At 32.2% G+C, this 14,242-nt stretch overlaps 1 protein-coding gene across 2 annotated transcripts; it reads left to right on the forward strand.

Annotated features, from left to right (window-relative positions):
* The first annotated feature begins 311 nt into the window (after window positions 1-311).
* LOC126724454 (NAC domain-containing protein 104-like) lies at window positions 312-1,519 on the forward strand. Of its 2 annotated transcripts, none has more exons than XM_050428984.1 (3): window positions 312-653; window positions 770-1,049; window positions 1,188-1,336. In XM_050428984.1, the coding sequence occupies exons 1-3, from the start codon at window positions 491-493 to the stop codon at window positions 1,204-1,206; spliced, it is 462 nt and encodes a 153-aa protein (XP_050284941.1). In that variant the 5' UTR covers window positions 312-490; the 3' UTR covers window positions 1,207-1,336. The 2 variants fall into 2 exon arrangements, with proteins under 2 accessions (XP_050284941.1, XP_050284940.1); XM_050428983.1 differs by having other exon boundaries at window positions 316-653; window positions 770-1,044; window positions 1,188-1,519.
* The last annotated feature ends 12,723 nt before the right edge of the window (window positions 1,520-14,242 follow it).

Genomic DNA, 14,242 nt, shown 5'->3' on the forward strand with positions numbered 1-14,242 from the left:
AATTGTAAAATTATGTTCGGTGATTGGTTGTATTTTATTTATTATTATTTTTTTAAAAAAAGTCTAAGAAAATAGTGAACGAAGTTGAGCCTGACTCGCTCTCTACTCTCTAGCTCCCTCATACACCTACAAATCCCGTTACTTGCAAAGCATGTAACACGTTATCTATTATACCGTTACCCCGCAGCCTTGAAGAGCCACTCTCTATTTTAGTATTTTTATCAAAATTAAAGTCAAAAAGCCTCTCAAAACTCTTCCCCAATATATATATATATATATATATATCATATATGACTTGTGATGACAACAACCTCCTTCTATATAACGTCAGTGTCTTTCATCTTCTCCTTCTCTATGATCTCTCTGCATTGCACTATATATAAGTATCACAAATAGTCTAATACCATAGCCAAAACAAACACTAACACCATTCTATCATTATTAATTAGTACTAGCTAGCTAGTAAGTATAGTACTAACTGGCACTAGTAATGGGAGATAACAATGTTAACCTACCACCTGGTTTTCGGTTTTATCCCACAGATGAAGAGCTTGTAGTTCATTTTCTTCATCGTAAGGCAACTCTCTTACCATGCCACCCGGACATCATTCCCGATCTTGATCTTTATCCTCATGATCCATGGGAACTTGATGGTACTAAATTTTGTTATCTATGTTTTGTTATTTTGTTGTTGAATTCTAACATGTAAGCACTTAAATAGAAACAATTTGGCTGATATCTCTAATATGAACTTTTTGTATCTTTGTAGGCAAAGCTTTGGTTGAAGGTAACAAGTGGTACTTCTATAGTAGGAGGACACAAAATAGTAATAGGATTACGAGTAATGGTTATTGGAAGCCGATGGGCATTGAGGAACCGGTGATGAATAGCAACGGCAAGAAGGTTGGAATCAAGAAACATCTCGTCTTTTACGTCGGGGAAGCTCCGTCCAGCGTCAAGACTAATTGGATAATGCATGAATATCGTCTCTCAGATACTGGTTCCTCTAGTAGATCATCCAAAAGAAGTGGGCATCCAAAAATGGTTAAGTAATTAAGTACTACTTTAGCTTTTATTAAATGTATTATTCAACTAATTTTTTTTTTTTTAATTTATGTGAACAAGCATGGGAAAGAAGAAATATTAAAGGGATTGGTTACTTAACTTGTTCTTCTAAATTTTTCCAGGACTATAGTAAATGGGTAATATGCCGAGTTTACGAGCGAGATGAAGATGATGAAGGGACAGAGCTCTCATTCTTGGACGAAGTTTACTTATCATTAGATGATCTTGATGAGATTAGTTTGCCAAATTAAGATCCCATAACTTTGATGCAAGTGGTCTGTTATAAAGCTTAATTTGTCCAAATGTACAATTCTTCATATTGCTAATTGGTAAAATGATGTAGCTAAAATTGCTAAATACCATTTGCACTACCATTTGCTAAATACCATGTGCTAGTGACATTTTGTAATTGTTATGTTACCCAAGAAAATGAAGAAGAATGTTCTTAATCTCAGCCAGTACCCGTTTTGTTGTTCAAGGTCGAATAACCTTTAATCCACAACTTTTTTTAATTTACAGGTTAGTATTAAACTGTAAATTAAGAGTAAGGTACTCGAGCTCCAACACTAGATAACTATTCAGACAATTCTAATACTTTGAATCAACAATGGAAAAACCTAGCATAAATAAATTAAATATAGCAATTTGCCTCGATTTTGTCTCACATAAAGTATTAATTTATTTGAGATTCAGAGTGGGTTTGGATCCGCGTTTCCAAACCCACGTTTGCGTTTTCTGTCTTTTTTTTTTTTTTTTTTTTCCTAACACGTGAACAGTAACATCACATGTGAGCATTGTGCAGGGGACAGAAGACACTGTTCACAGGTCCCACATCACTATTCACACATTTAAAAATTATTTTGCTACAGTGTTTTTAGTTTTCAGTTTTCAGTTTTCAATTTCAATAAAAATAAGTTGTATCCAAACGGACTCTCATAGTAAAATTTACAAAGAATATAAGGGTCCATTTGGTTGGAATGATGGAAAAGTGAGAGGATAGGAAATGGGGAGAGGATGAAAAATGGGAGGATAGAAAATATTTTAATTTCCCTCATTTGTGTTTGGTTAGAAGGGTGAAAAAGTGGATAGATGAAAAACTTTTTTGTTTGGTTGAAAATAAAGTTTGTATAAATTTACCATCATGTTCCTATTAAATAAAACAAAAAGTAACACATTATACTTAAAAAAAAATTGTGTATAGATGGACACTTCAGTTAAAAAAAAAAAATAGCATAAGAAATTAACCCAAACTGTTTTCTTATAAAAAAAAGAAAAAGAAGAAGAACAAAACAAAAACCAACCAAAATTAATGAGAAAATAAACATATGAGCACCATAAAAAAAAATAAAAAAAAAATAAATAAAAAAGAAAGAAAGAAACCTACACGTCTAGAAAAAAATCAAAGAAAAAAAAAAGGGGGAAGCCAACACACGTTAGTAACAGAAAGAAAAAATCGAAGGAAAAAAAAAATTTAAAAAGAAGAAGAAAAAGTCAACACATTGGAGACTTGGAGGTGAATTCCAAGGATATTTTTGGAAGCTCATATTATGAGTTTTCCCTTCCTAGTTTTCTCTCCATTTTGAGGAGAAAACTTTTTGGTAGGCTCGAGAAGAAAACAGTTGAGCCCCACCATTTATTTTCTTTCTTCCTCACTCAACCAAACACAATCTAAAAAAGTTTTCTTTCCTATTTTCTCTTCAAAACTTTCCATCCACCCTATTTCACTTCTAAACAAACACACCCTAAAAGTTGACTCATATCACACCCTATAAAATTAGTATATCCATTATTATTGCATAAGTAAATATTTTGTGTTTTTTTTTTTTTTTTTTTTAAAGAGAGTTTCAAAACACCAATCAGTTTTTAGTGTAGGCGGGGATTGAATCCTAAATATCTTATTCAACCATAAAAAACTTTACTAATTAAATTAACTGGAACTCACTATAAATATTTTATGTTAATTATTCTTAATAGTCTTAATAGGATATATGTAGAAAGAGTTATTGCTAGCTTTCTTGCTTTTAAGAGGCGGTGAAAAAAAAAAAAGAGTAACTTTTCCGAACAAAAAGATTTCTTAAGCCTTTTAAAAGTAACCCCTTTTTTCGGGGGGTCAAATCCGTGCTCTTCATCATGACATGAAGATTAATATATCAAATCAAACTAAAAACTTCAACCAAAAAAAAAAAAAAAGGGAAAGTGGGGGATCAAAGTAGAAAACTAAATCTAGAATCTTATTTGGAACACACCTCTTGTACTTTAAGAATCAAACTCAAAGATGAATCCAAAACTTTTAAGCAAATGAAATGTCCCAAAAATACATGCTCATTTTTCTTTTGTCATGTGTCAGAGTTTGACCTCCATTAATTGCATGGAAAATCAATCCACAACACAACGGAGTTGTATTGTATTTGTATCCCCCTTCTTGTTTTTGGGGGTTGCCACGTGCAGAGATTATTGAAAGAGGAATGGATGTGGAGCCCGGTGAGCACCGTAGTAATATTTGCATTGAGCATCTCTATCTCTACTAGCCTTTTTTAGCTTTTTCTAGCTATATCATGGTTGTTGTGTCATAAACCCAAAGAACAAATTTATTTTTATGGGTGCCTGCTTAGGGAAGCAACGAGTCACACATGATGCAAGCATCCACATGCGTTAAAAATGGCTATACGAGTAATAATAATAATAATAATAATAATAATAATATTATTATTATTATTATATAGGGCCAGCCAAACCATTCGAGACCATCCATCATGCAACTGCTTTCCTTCATTCGTATCTTCTTTTTTTTTCCTCTCTCTCTCTCATGGACACATATTCATCCATGCTAGTTAAAAACAAATATTGGTCAAAATTCAAGATTTCGGATGTTTCGGGAAATATTGGCCAAAATTCAAGATTTGGCCGACATGAAGTTTGTGCTTAAAAAAAAAAATGTTCTTAAAACAAAAACAAATTTGCATTATGTATATCAAAAAACCTCGAAAGGAAAAAAAAAAATGAAAAGAAATGAAATGAACAAAGTTACCTATACAATAAACTATAAGTTCATATGAAATATTAATAAAATTATTAATTATTGTTATTTAGTTGTTTCATTAATTTGTTTGTCTTTTATAAACTATAATTTGTTATATTGTTGTTTCATCTATATATATATATATATATATAAAACCGAAGCCTCTGCTAGCGTCACAATTTTCCACGTCAGCACAACACAATATTTAAAAAATAAAAAATAAAATTAAAAACACTATTTTTCTCTCCAAAACCCGATACTTATCTTCTTTTTTTCTTTTTCTTTTTTTTGGATAAAATCTGATATTTTAAGCAGAGTTTAATCTAAAGATTATTACTTTTTGAATATAATTTGTTTATTCAAAATCTTTTGATTAAGTTGAGTTTAACAACAAAAAATTAAATATATATCACCATATGCCACAAAGATGATTATTAAAAAAAAAAAAAAAATCTGCAATAAAAGGGTAAGTATCTGCTTTATTGCAATAAACCCAAAAACAAAGTTAACTAATTTTTTAAAAACCCTACAACCAAACTTCTTGAACCCTAAGTTATAGAATATAATTTGTTTATTTCAAAATCTTTTGATTATGCGTTAATTTATTTTTTGCTATTATATATTAGATAACAACAAAAAATTAAATATATATCACCATATGCCACACTCATACATAACATTATGTCTTAATGCTATATATATACGTATTTCTATTGTTTCAATAATTTTTATGCTCTGAATCATTCGATTCTTTAATTTTATTTGTTGGCATTTTGAAAGTTTTAATATCTACATTTTTGCGTTAGTTATTGCAATATCTAAACATGTTTAGCAGATTTCAACGGTTATACCATGAATTATATATTCTTTTAAAGATAACATATTTTTCTCTTGTATTTCTCTATTGTGTAGTCATATATATATATATATACATATTTTGTTTCAAAAATTTCTAGGCAGTAAATCTTCTTATTCTTTAATATTTTTTGGCATTTCGAAAATTTTAATATCTGAAACCAATTGGTAGATTTTTCACAAGATATTGCACGTTCAAACAATGACTTTTTTATCAAATCGTAATAAAAATTGAAGTGAAACAGGAGAAATTCATGAAATAGTATAATTTCATAATCAATTTTAAATTTTATATAATTATTTTAGTCTATCACACAAACAAGTAGGCTCCCGTGCATAGCACGGGTTTGCGACTAGTTAATTATAAAACTATTAATTGTTGTTTAGCCTAACATAATTTAATTTGTTTATCTTTTATAATGTATTAGTTAATTAAATTATTAATTATTGTTTATTAGTTGCTTCATTATTAGCACACATCCCATGTGCATTATCCACTGCCTGCCTCTCATGCCTTTACTTCCCACCTGGTCCCATGCCCCATTCACCCCTCTCCCCACTCAACAGACAAGCCCCAATCACAAGAGCCAATCAAAAATTCACAATCACCAATCATAATAGACAATACACTAAAAGACAAAAAAGAGAATAAGCCAATCACAAATATTAATAAAGTTACAATAAAGCTAAGCAAGCCCGTATCAAAAAAATAAAATAAAATAAAGCTAAGCAATTTCACCAAAAAAAAAAAAAAATAAATAAAAAGAATCAGATAATCAGATTAAGTCTTTAGTCTTAAAAAGAGAGAGACTCTCATTTCACTTTCATACTTTCAGTCTTCAGATAAAAGAGAGAAAGAGACAAAGAGAAGTAAGAGAGTAGAGAGTAAACCCATTAGAGAAAAAGAGAGAGTCAGAGAGAAGAAAAGTGTAAAGTAAAGATGAAATACCTTAAGGTTGAGGGAGTAGGGAGGCTGAAGCTGAGGGGCAGCGCTGTCGGGCTGGGCAGCACGTCAAGGCAATTGGCGAGGAAGGAATCTTCGATCTGATCTGTGCTATTCCGATCTCCGATTCGACTAGCGAGGCCAAGGCGATGACTGATCTCCGACCTGACTGGCGATGACCAATGGCGATGAGCTCTGTTGCTCGAGTTTGAGGCGGAGGCGATGAGCTTTGTTTCTACGTTTCTGATTTCAGTTTTTGCTACCATCCGTGGGTTAGGTTTGCTACCATCTGTCTTTAGGTTGGGTTTTGGTTTTTTTTTTTTTTTTTTTTTGAGAATCTGTGGCCTGTGGGTTTGCTACCATCTGTTGGGCTTGCCATATGTTGTTTTTTTCTTCAGATTTGGTTTGCTTTCCCATCTGTTGTTTAGGATTGATGTTGGGCTTTGGGTAGTGGGCTTGCTCTGTTATTTTTATTTTTTCAAATTTTAGTTTAAAATTTTTTTTGGGCTTTTTTTTTTGCTTGAAAGTAGAATAGATAATTTTTTATAATTTTTTTTTTTTAATTTGAGGGTGTTCTTGATTTTGCTTAAGGGTGTTCCATTTTTTTTAAGGGTAAACAAATAAAAAAAATTAAATTATTATATATATATAAAATTTTATTTTCGGGTCAGGGTGTTCCTGGGAACACCCTGCCCTCAACGTGGCGTCACCACTGTTTATTAGTATTAATAATACATAATAAGAAGTTTTTTTTTGGGCATTTGTATTAGGTCATATAAAAATTTCTGTCAATTTTAATATAAGAACATACTTTTTTTTTACATGTGTATTTTTTGAAATATCTCACATTTGATTATTTATTTTACACTACATTACATTAAAATGTCAATTTTCTTGATTTTTTAAAGTATTTTTCTTTCTTCACACACAACAATTATCATCCACTCTCTTCCTTCATCTTCGGAATACGTAAAGAAAGAATAAAAAACTAAATACAAAATGAATAGTGTCAATGTAAATTTACATGATTACTGTAGCAAACTTATAAATTTACACAATTATATATACACTGACTAATGTAGGTCATTTTTAGGATAAATTATGTAAATTTTACATATATTTCTATTATACTCCCACTGATGTGAGTGCTCTCAATGCCTTTAATAGATCAAATTTGACTTCTCAATTGGCTTAAAAAAAGTTTGATTCCACAATTAAGTCATTTTCAGTGTTCAAGAGCCTTGTAGTTATTGGGGGGTCTAGGGAGGAAATAATAATTAGATTATTGGAACATTTTAATAATAAAATGTAATTTTAATAATTTAATTGAATAATAGATTAAAGTGCATTCTTTATCCTTAATGTTTGGGATTGTTTTTTTATTTTATCCTTTAATATTTGATTTGTTTTCAAAAGGGCCCTGCTACACATTCTTATTAGTAGTCTCGTCGATATGTGCCAAATAGGTCCTGTCAAATCACTCATTTAATACCAGACGTCACAATAATCTTGTCACCCATATACTTGGGCAAGAAGAAAGAGAAAAAAAGAAAGAAAAAGAAAGTCATATCAATTCTTGGCATCAAGGAATAAAGTTAGAAAGTTCCATTTCTCTTAGGGATCAAAAACTCAACATAAAATTAAAAGTATGGTGTAAACACCCCATTTTGCATCCATAATTTAATCCTGAAAGATGATGGGATGATCATTTTATGTACCCAAAAACTATGGTCACATTTTAGTCATTAACTCATTCATCACATGTTATGAAAACAATCTTAAGTTTTCAACGATCACAACAATATGTTCAGTTTCCAAATTGGACGATCAGATAGAAAAATATCACAAATTCAAGTTTTAATGGTTTGCATGCATTCATTTGGGTGAAATCTATCACGTGTGATTAATTAAAATTAATTTTAATTGGTTGATAATTAAAATTGATTATTATTATTATTATTATTTTGTGATTGGTTAAATCTTTGTCTTAAAATGAGGGTTGTTGCATGAGATTAAAACAAATAAGTTGATAAATATTAATTTGAATAGATAAAATGTTTTTTTAAAGGTAATTATCATGAAAATAATTATTTAAAAAGCCTAATTATCATTCAAAAATAATTTATATCATGGAAATAAGCTTAAAACACATCTAAGTAATTTTTTTTTTTTTTTTGAATGGGGAACTTTCATCTAGCTTAATTTTTAAGTCAAAAACTCCTCTATAAATAAAGGAGAATTAACATTTTTCAACACCACTCCCATCTAATGTAAAGTAACTTCTTGAAACTCTCTTGAAGTTCTGATCTTCACTAGACCAGAACTTTCTAGAGAACATTCTCTTCAATTCTCTCTTTTGTGTTAGTGTACATTTTTCAGAAGTCGGAGAGATCTCTTCTCTCTCATTTCTAAAGAAATGTCCCTTTGCTTAAATTCATTCATGTAGGTGTGAGTTAATTTCAAATGCTTTTTTTTTGGTTTGCATGTTTAATTATAGGCAAGATTACTCAAAAATTAAATAATTCATATATGTAAAAATGTAGACCTTGTAATCCATGTTTAAATCTTGACTTTAAAGCATTCAAATGTTTTAATCTTAATTGAATTTTAGATCTAGTGACAAATTCTCATTTAGGATCTTAGATCTATTTATATTCCACGCACAGAATAAATCTTTGGACAAAGTTTTGCTATAAAATTGATTGTAATTTAAGGTTACAACTTTACTCAATATCTTTATATTGGAGCTGAATTTTGACAAATCTACCATTAGATTAATTTTCTCTTATATTCTCAGTGCTTGCAAAATTTCTAGAAAATTAAAAGTTAGTAGCTATGTTATCAATAAATTGTTTAAATTGCAAATTTTTGTAGTTTAAAATTATGCATAAAATATAGTCTTATAGATCATGTAGGGGGCTAAATTAGTGGCCAAACCCAAGTTAGATGGGTAGGTACTATATGGTGGCCCAGTATAATTAATTTGTAGAGATAGGTTATCAAGGCCAACCTTTCAAGCTTTGTTGGTTTCTTTAAACATTTGAAAAGAGGTCCAATACTTAAGTTATTAGATTTAAGAGAGATAAATAATAAGAAAGAAAAAGATTTATGTATCAATTCTTCCTCGGCTCTGTCTGAGGATCACTAGTACATGTAATACTCCCTTCTTGGTTACAGAGTTTTTGATTACACTTTATACTTCTCTCCCTTATATTTTCTATCTCCCATTTATGGAGGAGTCTATTTTCCTTATATAGCTACCTTGATTGCATCTCAGCCCTCCACTTGGACAACCACTAATCTTCATTTGGATGCTTATCCCATCAGGGCCTTACTAGAGGTGGTAAAATGTGCTGTAAGCTGTGAGGGCACTATTTAGAGGTCAAGGTCATTCTGCCATTAATGTGGCCGACTGAGTAAGTGTAGTGCATTGAATGTAGAGGCGATGGGTACTTTACCTAGAAATTTCCCCCTTTCTTTACTTGCATGTCTCTCCTTCCCTCCTCGGCTCCTAGCAATATGGACTTGATGGTCATTCTTTGGTCCCTCGAGGAGTACTTATCCTTTGGGCTCCTCGGTCATACCACTCTCCTCAGTTTCTTAAACAATCTTATCCAGATTGATTCAGACCTGTCTTGACATATAGTTGGGACGTATTGCCCCTTAGGCCGGTTCTATTCTATGATTCCCCCCTCTTTGGTTCCGCATCCCCCACAGATCATATAATAAAAAATATTTAATGGACACAAAATTTGATATGTGTATTAAGAGCGTAAAAAACATATAATCCAACGGTTAGATTTTTGAAATAAGTAGTACTATTAATGATATTGAGTGAGATTGTAGCCGTAAATTACAACCAATTTTGTAGCTAATCTTTATCCTAAATCTTTTATCAAACATTTCCAAAATGTATGCCTTTTATGATTAAACTTATGTCAGTTTCACATCATATTGCTAGATTTAATTTTCACATGATTGAAAAACGTTTTTACCATTAAAAAAAAGGCTTGAAGTTTGTTTCTAAAAATGCATTCGTTTTCTCATCATGAAAACCAGATCTGGAATTTATTTGCAAAAAAACCCATACATTTTTCTTACACAAAATCATATCAAGAATTTTTTATAAAATTTATTTGTATTTTCAATATAAAAATAAGATCTCGAATTTTTTACACAAAATCAAATCTGGAATTTATTTGCGAAAAATTCATTCATATTTATTACATAATAATCAGATCTATATTTTTTTATAAAATTCATTCACTCTCTTTAACATAAAACCAGATTTGAAACTGGTTTATAAAATCCATTCACTCTTTAAATATAAAAACCAGATTTGAATTTCTTTTATCCATTCATGCACCACTTCATCATAAAATCCAGATCTTGAATTTATACTTAAAATTCATTGTTTTCATAAAATAAAATAAAAAATCAAATTTGAATGTTCATCCAATTTTTTTTTTTTTTTTTCAATAAGGTTTAGATCTCCTGCATGGAAGAAGGTAGATCTTGGAATCCTACGGAAAATTTAGTTTTAGATCTAGAAGAATTAAGATATACAACTTACATTTTAAAACTTGACATGTTGCATATTTTGTGTGGGTACATAATGGTCATTTTGAGTCTAGAAGAATGGATTTTGTTTGGGCAGAGGGAAGGTATTAGGTTCATAGATTAAGGCTTTATTGTTTTACTTTGGTAGAATGTAACTAGGATCAAAAGCTTTATAATTTTTACTAGAATTTAATTAGGACCAAAGCCATGTAACTTCTATCAATTGTAAATATTTAGATTAATGAATACATGAGGGAATTCAGTTTTGTATCTTGTAGTTTTTCTTATTTTGTACAAATAAAAATAACTAGTGACTCTACAATCAATAAAACCCTAAATAGGTTCCACTTATCCTCTTTTGAGAGTTTCCAAGACCTGTCTCTCATAATAGCAACTCCACTGGGGATAAAACCACCAAGAGGTTCCACGTATCCTTTTTTGAGAGTTTACAGCACTGGTCTCTCATAGTGGCGACTTCACTGGGGATGTTGAGGGCTAAACTTCATGTTAGACTTAGAATGACCAATTATGTACCCTTGTGTATTTTATATGTTATTATATGTTAAAGCTTTGAAATGTCATGCTTGTTTGTTTACAGCTTTCCTTAATTGTCATTGTGTGTGCCATGAATTTACAACAATTATGCATGAACCCTTTTCAAAAATTCTGGTAGTAGTTGTAGACATTGCATTTTTTACCCCTTACAACTTGAGCCCCCGTTCCCCAATGATGCTCGAACTCTAAGGCCCAAGGCCAGTTTAGAGCCCAATCAGATATTAAAATGACTTGAGGAGTGTTAAAATGGAAAATATAACCTTTTAAATGAGCAAGAATCTATTTTTTAGAAAATTAAATGACAAAAGTGGCCCTCGGCCTGCGTACGTGAGTCACGGCCTGTGTACGTAAGCTAAAGCATGCTTACGCAGGCACATTTTTGCATATGTAGCTAGGGATTCAGACGCATAAGAAAGACAAGTTTTTTGCAATAATGGCTGAGGTTCGGAACGAATACCACATCGTCTAGAAGCCATTCCAAACCCCATTTTTTCAACTATAAAAAGCCTTACATGGTACATTTTCAAAACACACAGAAATTCCATAGGAAAAACCTAAGATTCACTATAAAATAATGAATCAAAAGGGATTTTTTCATAAAACACTCTCAAGTCATTTTTATTTGATTGGAACCTTTTTTGGCCCCAATCCTTTGAGTTTAAGATTTCTAATCACTATTTTATTGAATTGTGATAGATTTGACTAAGGGGAACGGTAAAAAATCAAGCCTAGGAGCTTTTGCTTTAAGGTATCCTTTTAAACTTTGCCTTTTCTTTTTCTGCCTTTAATCTTTATTTTAATATGTTTCTATTGTTTAGTTTATGTTTACACATGTTTGTTTAGGTTAGTTTTAGATTTTCTTTATGTCTTTAAGCATGCTAGGTTGTTAGATTTTACGTTTTATTTTTTGTTTGGCTTCTGCTCTATTTCTGTGTAAATTAGGTTTTCTGGATAAGGATCTGCGTACACATGATCTAGCATACGCACGTAGGCTGAACTCATGCGTACGCAAACCTGTTCTAGCGTGCGTGACGCCGTTATCCGGAAACCCTAATTTTTGTTTATTTTGTCTCTACATTCACATGTTTGTTCTGTGTAGCCTCTTTTTCATATGTTTTTAAGCCCCATAATTGCTTGTTCACCTTTTAACATGTTTGTTTGTTATCACATGTCTAGATTAGGGTTTCTTAGCTTTAATGCCATTCATTTACATGCTCATGCATTGATGCCATAAGTGCTGTGCTGCTGAGAGGTAAGTAAAGGGTAAGTCATGCATTAGCAATGTCCATGTGTTTGTGTTAGGGTTTTACTTTGATGATAAGATGGAACATGCTTAGATGTATGATTAGGGTTTGTAATATGTTTTCCTTGCGGCCATGTGTAAGTTGCTGCCTTGTTGTTAGGTGTGTGATAGGGTTTTAATATGTTAGGTGAATGCTAGGGTTTCTATAATATGTTTGGCTCCTTTTTTGTTTGGGTTGATAGATATGTATGTTTTATTTGGGATGAAAGATGCCATGTTGTATGCATAGATGTATGTTAGTGTGTGTGAGTATAGATGCAAGTGTTGAAAGTACTTTTAATGAGGTTAAGGTATAAGACACAATGATCGGAGGCCAACCTTAGGCTTGGGTGATCTTGGGTGCCTAACACCTTTCCAAGAACGTACCTAAACTTCGAACCCAAACTCTAGTAGTAAGATCAAAGGTCCTTTCTCGAAAGGATGCTATATTCATGGTTTCTAGAACATATAACTAGGTGGTGACTCCATTCCATTGTGCCCACAATAGTAATCATGGATCACCAGTCTTCCTTAGACTTAGGTACCCAGTGATGAACTTACCAACCGACCACCTAAAGTCACATAATCATTTCTTGTTGACTGCAAAGGATAAACCACACCGTTTGGACCAACGCAATATTCACTACATTACAAGTTAGGAGGTGTAATGTCCTAGCCATGGGCAACTTCAAAACAACAAACCCATCCTACGATGTAATGATTATAAAACCTACCTTTAGGGCGGTCCTACTAATGTTGCATTGCATTCTTGTGTGTATTTATTTTAAATTGTGTAAATGAATGAAATGTGTGGGAACATAGCCTCGATTGATTAAAACCAACTTACCTTTCTGATAGGGGAGAATTGGTCAAGATTAGAAGGATGATTAGAAAGGGAGCCTAAGAGTGAAAGCTCACCTAAGGCAAGCTTGAGTTTAAGGTCAATCACAGTGTTGCAACTAGTACATACACAAGATACTCCACAGTTCCATCATACAAACCACGTGTATAACTCTCAAGAAAGCTCAAGCCCATCTAGTCCAGATTCAGAAGACTTTGTCACCATAGCTGAGGGGAATGAGAACCAAAACACGGAAGAGCCTATGAACACAAAAGAAATTTTGAACATGATGGTAGCTAGTCAGATCTAGCTAAGGGAAGATCTGAACTTCATGGTCCAGTAGTTACAAAGTTTGAAACATGATTGAGAGGAAGAAAAGACTAATCAGATTTCATCAGTGCCAGAATATGAAAAGAGAATGATGGACAAAATGAGCAAAATTGAGGAGATCATAAAGAGAACCAAAAGGATGGATGACCTTATAGACTATCATTCCCTTTCCTTGTTTCCAAATGTAAGGCTATCCCCTAAGTTTAAAATGCCAACCCTAGATAAGTTTGATGGTACAGGTGCCCCAAGTCATATCTTAAGATGTATACGAGGGTCATGCAACCCCTAGGAGTCACTGAAGAGATGTCAGCCCAAATGTTCCAGAACACTTTGATGGGAACTGCCTTTAGATGGTTCCTCAATGTAAAAGATAAAGTCATTGGTCATGAAAGGAGGATATGCTGCTCAGGTAGCAAAATTCTATAACATAATGGAATCCTTTTTGAATGTTGAGTCCGAAGCCATTAAGAATGCCAAGACCATCAGCATTAAGAAAGGCGATCCCAAACCCTCTAAGCCACACACATATCTAATGAGTAAGCCTGTAAACATATGAACCTAGTCACATGATGGTGGAAAATGTTATGGGTCAATGACAACCAATATATCTGAGTGCTTCAATGATGTACTAAAAGGTGCACATGACCTACCCATAGCTGCAATGGTTGAGTTCACTTGGTGCAAACTTGTCACATATTTCCATGATCGACACAAAGGCATTACTCAAAATCTCATGTGTGCAACCTAACCCAGCTGGAGAACTCTCTTCTATTCTACCTTCTACTGGAGAGC

Source organism: Quercus robur, chromosome 4, assembly GCF_932294415.1.
Source record: "Quercus robur chromosome 4, dhQueRobu3.1, whole genome shotgun sequence".
NCBI lineage: Eukaryota > Viridiplantae > Streptophyta > Magnoliopsida > Fagales > Fagaceae > Quercus > Quercus robur.